Here is a 10,695-nt window from a genome sequence, read left to right as displayed (position 1 = left end):
CGGGTGTGATAAGCTCTACGTCCATCTACAACGGGAGCAAGCCAGTTTTGCACACGCAGAATACTCAGGTTAAACTTGACGAGCCTAGCATATGCAGATATGGCCTCGGAACACTGAGACCGAAAGGTTGAGCGTGAATCATATAGTAGATATGATCAACATAGTGATGTTCACCATTGAAAACTACTCCATTTCACGTGATGATCGGTTATGGTTTAGTTGATTTGGATCACGTGATCACTTAGAGGATTAGAGGGATGTCTATCTAAGTGGGAGTTCTTAAGTAATATGACTAATAGAACTTAAATTTATCATGAACTTAGTACCTGATAGTATCTTACTTGTCTATGTTGATTGTATATAGATGGCCCATGCTGTTGTTCCGTTGAATTTTAATGCGTTCCTTGAGAAAGCAAAGTTGAAAGATGATGGTAGCAATTACACAGACTGGGTCCATAACTTGAGGATTATCCTCATTGCTGCACAGAAGAATTACATCCTGGAAGCACCGCTGGGTGCCAGGCCTGCTGCAGATGCAACTGATGTCGTTAAGAACGTCTGGCAAAGCAAAGCTGATGACTACTCGATAGTTCAGTGTGCCATGCTCGGCTTAGAGCCGAGACTTCAATGATGTTTTGAACGTCATGGAGCATATGAGATCCGCACCAGAGTGGTACGGTAATCCTGTTCTGGAGGTTATGTTACTAGACCATGACGAACCTACAAACTATGAAGAAGCGATGGTGAGCCCAGATTACGCAAAATGGCTTGAGGCCATGAAATCTGAGATGGGATCCATGTATGAGAACAAAGTGTGGACTTTGGTTGACTTGCCCGATGATCGGCAAGCCATTGAAAATAAATGGATCTTCAAGAAGAAGGCTAACCCTGACGGTAATGTTACTATCTATAAAGCTCGACTTGTTGCAAAACGTTTTCGACAAGTTCAAGGGATTGACTATGATGAGACTTTCTCACCAGTAGCGATGCTTAAGTCTGTCCGAATCATGTTAGCAATTGCCGCATTTTATGACTATGAAATTTGGCAATTGGATGTCAAAACTACATTCCTGAATGGATTTCTGGAAGAAGAGTTGTATATGATGCAACCAGAAGGTTTTGTCGATCCAAAGGGAGCTAACAAAGTGTGCAAGCTCCAGCGATCCATTTATGGACTGGTGCAAGCCTCTCGGAGTTGGAATAAACGCTTTGATAGTGTGATCAAAGGATTTGGTTTTGTACAGACTTTTGGAGAAGCCTGTATTTACAAGAAAGTGAGTTGGGGCTCTGTAGCATTTCTGATATTATATGTGGATGACATATTGTTGATTGGAAATGATATAGAATTTCTGGATAGCATAAAGGGATACTTGAATAAAAGTTTTTCAATGAAAGACCTCAGTGAAGCTGCTTATATATTGGGCATCAAGATCTATAGAGATAGATCAAGACGCTTAATTGGACTTTCACAAAGCACATACCTTGACAAAGTTTTGAAGAAGTTCAAAATGAATCAAGCAAAGAAAGGGTTCTTGCCTGTGTTACAAGGTGTGAAGTTGAGTAAGACTCAATGCCCGACCACTGCAGAAGATAGAGAGAAAATGAAAGATGTTCCCTATGCTTCAGCCATAGGCTCTATCATGTATGCAATGCTATGTATCAGACCTGATGTGTGCCTTGCTATAAGTCTAGCAGGGAGGTACCAAAGTAATCCAGGAGTGGATCACTGGACAGCGGTCAAGAACATCCTGAAATACCTGAAAAGGACTAAGGATATGTTTCTCGTTTATGGAGGTGACAAAGAGCTAGTCGTAAATGGTTACGTCGATGCAAGCTTTGACACTGATACGTATGATTCTAAATCACAAACTGGATACGTGTTTACATTGAACGGTGGAGCTGTCAGTTTGTGCAGTTCTAAACAAAGCGCCGTGGCGGGATCTACATGTGAAGCGGAGTACATAGCTGATTCGGAAGGAGTCTGGATGAAGGAGTTCATATCCGATTAAGGTGTCATACCTAGTGCATCGGGTCCAATGAAAATCTTTTGTGACAATACTGGTGCAATTGCCTTGGCGAAGGAATCCAAATTTCACAAGAGAACCAAGCACATCAAGAGACGCTTCAATTCCATCCGGGATAAAGTCCATATGGGAGACATAGAAACTTGCAAGATACATACGGATCTGAATGTTGCAGACCCATTGACTAAGCCTCTTCCATGAGCAAAACATGATCAGCACCAAGGCTCCATGGGTGTTAGAATCATTACTGTATAATCTAGATTATTGACTCTAGTGCAAGTGGGAGACTGAAGGAAATATGCCCTAGAGGCAATAATAAAGTTATTGCTATTTTCCTTATATCATGATAAATGTTTATTATTCATGCTAGAATTGTATTAACCAGAAACATAATACTTGTGTGAATACATAAACAAACAGAATGTCACTAGTATGCCTCTACTTGACTAGCTCGTTGATCAAAGATGGTTATGTTTCCTAGCCATTGACATGAGTTGTTATTTGATTAACGGGATCACATCATTAGGAGAATGATGTGATTGACTTGACCCATTCCGTTAGCTTAGCATTCGATCGTTTAGTATGTTGCTATTGCTTTCTTCATGACTTATACATGTTCCTATGACTATGAGATTATGCAACTCCGCTTACCGGAGGAACGCTTTGTGTGCTACCAAACGTCACAACATAACTGGGTGATAATAAAGGTGCTCTACAGGTGTCTCCGAAGGTACTTGTTGGGTTGGCATATTTCGAGATTTGGATTTGTCACTCCGATTGTCGGAGAGGTATCTTTGGGCCCTCTCAGTAATACACATCACTTAAAGCCTTGCAAGCATTGCAACTAATGAGTTAGTTGCGGGATGATGTATTATAGAACGAGTAAAGAGACTTACCGGTAACGAGATTGAACTAGGTATTGAGATACCAACGATCGAATCTCGGGCAAGTAACATACCGATGACAAAGGGAACAACGTATGTTGTTATGCGGTTTGACCGATAAAGATCTTCGTAGAATATGTGGGAGCCAATATGAGCATCCAGGTTCCTCTATTGGTTATTGACCGGAGACGTGTCTCGGTCATGTCTACATAGTTCTCGAACTCGTAGGGTCCGCACACTTAACGTTTCGATGACAGTTATATTATGAGTTTATATGTTTTGATGTACCGAAGGTTGTTTGGAGTCCCGGATATGACCATGGACATGACGAGGAGTCTCGAAATGGCTGAGACATGAAGATTGATATATTGGAAGCCTATATTTGGATATCAAAAGTGTTCCGGGTGAAATCGGGATTTTACCGGAGTACCGGAGGGGTTACCGGAACCCCCCGGGAGTTAATGGGCCATAATGGGCCTTAGTGGAGAAGAAGAGAGGCGGCCAGGGCAAGGGCCGCATGCCCCTCCCCCCTAGTCCGAATAGGACAAGGAGAGGGGGGGCGGTGCCCCCCTTTCCTTCTTCCCCTCCACCTCTTTCCCCCTCTTCTCCTAATCCAACAAGGAAAAGGGAGGGAGTCCTACTCCCGGTGGGAGTAGGACTCCTCCTGGCGCGCCCCTCCTGGCTGGCCGCACCCCCCGCCTTGCTCCTTTATATACGAGGGCAGGAGGGCACCCTAGAGACAACAATTGATCGTTTGATCTTTTAGCCGTGTGCGGTGCCCCCCTCCACCATAGTCCACCTCGATAATACTATAGCGGTGCTTAGGCGAAGCCCTGTGTCGGTAGAACATCATCATCGTCACCACGCCGTCGTGCTGATGAAACTCTCCCTCAACACTCGGCTGGATCGGAGTTCGAGGGACATCATCGGGCTGAACGTGTGCTGAACTCGGAGGTGCCGTACGTTCAGTACTTGATCGGTCGAATCGTGAAGACGTACGACTACATCAACCGCGTTGTGCTAGCGCTTCCGCTTTCGGTCTACGAGTGTACGTGGACAACACTCTCCCCTCTCATTGCTATGCATCACCATGATCTTGCGTGTACGTAGGATTTTTTTTGAAATTACTACGTTCCCCAACATAAACATGTCATAATCCATTGATTTATGATCACTGTTACATTTGATAATTTATAATAACATAAATGAACTTAAATTGTTCCGGGCCTGTCATGAACATCGCAAGATCACTCAACACTATAGGCCAGCACAACAAAACACGCATACACTTCTAGTTTACAAGACAAGTACTTCATTTGTTTGCATCATGCATGCATGTTTAGCTTTCAAAATAAATTATTATGTTGTAACAAAACGTAGTCTAAGAAGACCGAAAGTATGTGTAGAATAGGGCTACTTAGTGCATTCCTAGTACATGATATCGGAACTCTTGGAAATTATCATTCTTTAGCTGATTATGTCTCTCCATTCATACCTCTTCCTATTTAACTACAGAATGCTCATACTGAAAATAGCAGTGCAGTCAAGCTAGGTGGTCTTCACCAAGTCACTAAGCAGGTACATATATGCTAGGTATCCAAATGGTTCTCTAATTGTAGTTGGTCTAATTCTCTCTGAAATTTTCCTTCTTTGTGTAAAGTGAAATCTTCCCAGTTTTATGATTAACACATTTTTCATTTCTTGCAAAAAATGGGATATAACTGAAGTCTTGTTCTTTTTGATCAATTCAAGAAACAAAAACAAACCCGTGGCCAATGGAATTTTAGGGAGTAAAGATAGAACATATATGGTTGAAGGAAACATTCTTGAAGAGCAATATGTTGCAGTCTCTGTCCGTGGCTAAATCTAGGAGGTGAGAACTGGTGAGACCATATGAAAAGTTTCAAACAGTAGGAGATGCTGGTTATGTTATTGGTTGGCCTTGCTCACATGTAAGTATGTTTCCATACAAGCATCGAGTATGCTCCAATATCCACATTTAATATATTTTACTTATAAAAAATCTTTGTGGTTTTTAGGTAAGGAAACTAAGCCGACCACTCCAAGGAAGCATTTGTATGATACACTTCTAATTTATCAAAGAACATCTTATCTTGCACGTGTCTAAAACATTGGTCATTTTCTTTTTCAGGCCGATTGAGGATTTGAAAAGAGAGTGCATTAAGGGAGCCAGGAGTAATTGGGTAGTTCCGGATTTGAAAAGGGAGTGCATTGAAGGAGCCAAGATCAGTTGATGAACTAGTCTGTGAATGAACAAGTAGTGTGGCTTTTGTTATATTTTAGCTTAATTGAGAAACATAGTTCTAGACTATTGGATATTTCTTGTTTATTTGTATGTTCTGTATGAATGTCTTTTATTATTTAGTTGTGAACTTTGGTGTAAGTATCTGTTCAGGCTAATTGTTTCACTTAGCTTGCCAATTTTCATAATGTGATGTTTGCAAATGCAATCTATGACGTGGAATGGTGCCTTCATATAATGATATTATTGGACTGATCTGCATGTGCGACCATGTCATGAGAAAATGACCGAATTTGAAATGATGAAATACAAATTCAAAATAAATCAATCCATATTTAAAGTAAAATATTCCATTTGTACCGAGTCGCTTATGTATATTTAAATACAAATATAATGTCTCTACACGACCTGTATAAAGTACTGGGACTACTATGAATGGATTTATAGAAGCGCCTCAAAGGTCTTGAGACGCCAATGAAACGCATCTATGCGAGTAGAGACGTGATATGAGTATGTCTAACATAACGTCTCTACCTGTCTAGACATGATGTTGAACGTTCGTATATAGCGTCCCATGTCATGTAAAGACGCTCAACAAGCGTGTCTACATGGTTTGAGACGGTCCGTGGGAAGACGCTCCAAAGACGCTTTACTATAACGACTCTACAGTTGCCTAGAGGTGAAATAACACATCCCTATGTATGGAATTCGACGTCTCTACTCGCAGTTTTTGTTGTAGTGGCACCGGACTTGGAAAAATTGCCCCAAGGCTTGGCAAGGAATGTATTGTGGCAAGTCTCATGATGCAACAATTGTGCTAGAGGCCGTAGCATCCGAGGATTTATGGATTTGGCATTGCTTTTTTGGTATGCCAGGCACTCTCAATGTTATCAATGTGTTGCAACGGTCACATTGGTTTGCTAGGCTTGCTAGTGGTGATGCTCCTGCTTGCAACTACACTATCAATGGGCATGAATACACAAAGGGATACTATCTTGCAGATGGTATATACCCTCCTTGGTGCACATTTGTCAAGAGCATCAAAGAACCCAAAACAAAAAAAAACAATGTGAATTTGCAAGGGTGCAAGAGGCAGCTCGAAAAGACATTGAAAGAGCATTCGGTGTTTTGCAATCTAGGTTTGCCATTGTCCGTGGTCCTGCTCATTTTTGGATAAGAAAACCTTGAAGAACATCATGACATGTTGTGCTATCCTGCACAATATGATTCTTGAAGATGAGAGAGGAATGAACTTAGAATTCTTTTACGACAATGTTGGTAGCCGTGTCAAACCAGCTATAGACCCAAACCGCATTAGAGCTTTTCTTCAGACATACAAGGAGATTGAAAATGCAGACACACACTTTCAACTTCAAGAGGGTCTCATTGAGCATCATTGGCAAAGGGCTGGACAATGACTAATTTTTGTATTCATTTGTATTCGTATTCATGACAAGTGTTGTATTGCATTATTTAAGTTTGCTACGGTGATTTGAACAATTATTTGTAATGCGGATGATTATTGTATTATGTTTGATTTGAACAATTCAGTTTGTTTCCGATTGTTGAATTATGTTAGATTTGATATTTGCGGGCTAATGATATGCGGGATGCAGCGGCGCAAAGAGTAGACCCTATAAAACGGACCCGTAAAATGGTATATTCCGTGAATATTTTTTTTTACGGGTCCGTTTGGGGGGTCTGCACCTGTGCCAGCCCGAGCCAACCCGCAAAAGTGGTTTTGCGTGAACTGCAAACGCGTTTTGCGGGCCGGCGGGATGCGGGGTCTGCTAGAGTTGCTCTTAGTTCGTTAGCTAGCTTCATGGAGTCATAGGATAGTCGTGCATGTAGTTAGTTATTTAGCTGGATGAGGTCAGAGGGTGTTTGTTTTCAGAGACTTATTGGTTTAGGGACTTAAAAAAGTCCGTATAAGTTCTATCTAAACCAAATAAGAGGGACTTATAGGGACTTAAAGTGGGCATTTGGAACTTATGAAATAAGACTCTCAAGAAGGGTATAGTTGTAATATGGTCTTTTAGTCCATGTTAAGTCGTAGGAACCAAATAGATAGGGACTTTTTAAGGACTTGAGACTTATAAGTTGGGATTAAAAAAATTCCTAGAACTTATAAACCAAACAGGGCCTTAGTTAGCGAACTAGTGTGTGCGTGTGTGATAGCTAGCTAGGTGTGTATGCACCGTGTACAAAACCCCTCCCCCTTATACTGACGAAGACTAAAATTTGATATTTTTTGCGGGCTGACTGGAATTTGTTTTAGCTGGTCTAAAATTGCAGGGTGTAGTAGCATGTACGTAAGTGTGTACTCCCTCCGTCTGCGAATAAGTATACATCTAGCTTTTGTTCTAAGTTAAAGTTTTTAAATTTTGATCAACTTTATAAAAAATAATAGTAATACATATGACATTAAATTGATATATTATCAAAGTACATTTCAAAACGAATCTAGTGATACTAATTTGATGTCATAATTTTTTACTTTTTCCTAAAAAGATGGTCAAAGTTTTAAAACTTTAATTAATTCAAAACAAAAGCTAGATATACACGTATTCGCAGATGAAGAAAGTATGTACGTACGCCGGTACGCGCCTAGCTATATATGGCACGATGCCCATGATATCCAATCATGCATGCCAAAACAAGCGGTCAGGCCACACATGAACACGAGCACCTCCGGTGACCAAGGCGAACCGCATACGCGCCAACGGACAAGCGCGGCCAGCGCGAGCGCCCATATATAAATTCCACAAACATACATCATCATCCTTACACAGGGTTCACAGCTACACGTGCGTAGTTCAGCTTCTACCGATAATCTATCTAGGCTTCGAGATGGCATCCTCGAGAAGGTTGCTGGCGGTGACTTTGCTGGCGATGCTGGTCGCGGGCGCGTGGTGCGCGGCACCGGTGACCTTCACGGTGGAGAAGGGGTCGGACACGGGGTCGGGAAAGAAGCAGCTGGCGGTGCTGGTGAATTACGACATGCCAGGCGACACCATGTCGGAGCTGGAGATCATGCAGCACGACGCCGACGACTGGGTGGCCATGACCAAGGGCGAGGGCGGCCTGTGGACCTTCGAGAGCGCCGATCCGCTCGTGGGCCCCTTCAACTTCCGCTACTTCACCACGAAGGGCATGAAGAACGTCTACGACAGCGTCATCCCAGATAACTACACGATCGGCACCACCTACACACCCGAAGGGTAGCGTCGCTCGACGGCCATCCACAGAATTATGTTCGGTAGATCTTTCCTGGGTTTTGGCAATTTTTAAGAGAGATGTGATGTACGGATAATAGAAAAAGTTGTTGAGGCCACTCTTGACCGGTTCCTTTATGTATGTAATTGTGTCCGCTCAGTTTCTCGAAGGTCCTAGGGGTAGGGAGTGTGTTTGCGTTGATATGGCTAGTGTGCATCTGTGTGTGTGTGTTAGCATATGAGTTTGTATTGTGTTTCAGAATAAACTATATTTGCTTAGGATCCTGAAATACAAATGGATTTTGTTTATCTTTTCACCAACTCGCCACTAGTTGTTTGGGTCAACTAGAAGAAAAAGAGAGTTTTTACGGTACATCATATTACCGTAAGTAGTGTGTAGTATATAACTGATTCAATGGTCAATATCAATTCCTCAAATTTTTGCTCCAAGACATTTCGGTAATTAACTATTAGAGTTTGGGATTAGTAATTAATGACAATACGATACCACCTCGACGACGCAGCCATCTCAGTTCATTTGCCATTCCTCACTACCGCCAGGCAGCAGTCTCGTCGGTCACACAGGGCCGGTCGCTCTGCGTCGAACAGCCTTCGTCCGCCGCCACTCAGGATCTTCCTCCCATGCGTGATGCGTCCCAGCGACGACGCAGCCGCCCCGCCCGGCCCGGTTGCCCTCTTCCTATTTGCACATACTTCGGCGGGCGGCCTGAGATCGCTTCCTCGCTTGCCCTCTCTCTGTCGCACGTACGTACACCGGCGCCCACTAATCTAAGATTTTACACAAAGGCACATAGCACACGGCATAGCACTAGCAGCAGTATAGCAGACACAAGCACATATCACATAACAGCATCACACATGAACGGGCATCACACACAGAGCACACACAACACGCCGGACAAGCATATCCACACAGAGGACTACACACGCCACTACGCCAGGTACTCCGCACGCACGCCGAGCAGCAGGCTCGCCGCAGCATGCGCTTGCAGATAACGGAGGAAAGGGCAGAGGGAGAGGTAGCGAAGGAGAGGGCAGAGGGGGAGCGAGGCGAAGGGCGTTGCCCAGGTATCGGTACGGGGCTCGAGGTGGCGTCCGTGCAGTCGTGGGGCGGGCTGGACGTGGGCGATGGCACACGGCGAGCTAACGATGGCCGGCTGCAGGTCGCAAAATCTACACTACGCACGGTGGCCGCTCACGATGGCGACGGAGCAGGACGGGCCAAATGAACACTGATGACAATGTCAAATTCCAGCTCCGCCGTCCGCTTAATTCCGAAGGGAATCTGCCTGCGGGATTGGTTAACAGTGAACTACCCAAAACGCCCCTAATTACTCAATATACTACTGAAAATTTGGAGTAGTATTGCCTCATCTGAACCATCAAATCATAAAAATAAACGGCCCTAATTTAATTGATGTACCGTAAAAAGTCTCAAGAAAAAACGCTGTATTTAATCATTCATCTCGGTTATTTCAATACTTCCTCCGTTTTAAAAAATTTGTCTTAAATTTGTCTAGATATGGATATATCTAATATTAAAACATGACTTGATACATCCGTATTTAGATAAATTTAAAACAAGAATTTTGGGAGGGAGGGAGTATGCCGGAACATTTTGTAGCTATCAAACTACCGAGTAAACCGGGAATCTCAAGTTTCATCCTCTACCTCACAACCAACTATGGAAAAGGAGATGTAGATGTGTCGCACTACTTGATAGCCAACATTGTGCATCAAATTTTTCGGTCAGTGGGTGGCTTGCCAATGAGGAGAACAACACATTGGTGCCCTGGATCCACTCGGGGAGACTATGGTGAGGGAGAAGAGAAGTGGACGACAAAGATGTTGTACCTTAAGCCGCAAGGGCCGCCATCGGTGGGAGGGTGGTTCGCATCCTAGTGATAACTATAGTTAGAATGTGTAACTTCGTTATTAGTGGCCCATGCTACCCTTACCATCATGTCAACTATCCCCTTCGTTTTTAAATATAAGTCTTTCTAGAGATTTCAACAAATGACTACATACAGAGCAAAATAAATGAACCAACACTCTAAATTATGTTTACATACATCCGTATGTTGTTGTCCATTTAAAATGTCTAAAAGAACTTATATTTAGAAACGGAGGGAGTACTACTACTGAATGGGGTCGATTAATGGCGGGCATATTCTAAACCCTGCGATTGTATTTTGGCCTGATATCAGTGACAGGTGGGAATCGATGTCCGTCACTGGTATTTCTTCACCAATGGCGAGCGCAATTATTTGCCTGTCATTGGCATTGAA

The 10,695-nt window shown here is 43.1% G+C and overlaps 1 protein-coding gene across 1 annotated transcript; it reads left to right on the top strand.

The window, feature by feature from the left end:
* The first annotated feature begins 7,970 nt into the window (after positions 1–7,970).
* Positions 7,971–8,703, top strand: LOC123108454 (pollen allergen Phl p 2). Its single transcript, XM_044530238.1, has one exon. It carries the CDS (start codon positions 8,022–8,024, stop codon positions 8,394–8,396), a length of 375 nt encoding a protein of 124 aa, XP_044386173.1. The 5' UTR covers positions 7,971–8,021; the 3' UTR covers positions 8,397–8,703.
* Positions 8,704–10,695: the final 1,992 nt, after the last annotated feature.

Source organism: Triticum aestivum, chromosome 5A, assembly GCF_018294505.1.
Source record: "Triticum aestivum cultivar Chinese Spring chromosome 5A, IWGSC CS RefSeq v2.1, whole genome shotgun sequence".
Lineage (NCBI taxonomy): Eukaryota > Viridiplantae > Streptophyta > Magnoliopsida > Poales > Poaceae > Triticum > Triticum aestivum.
This window is presented reverse-complemented; position numbering and strand designations above follow the sequence as displayed.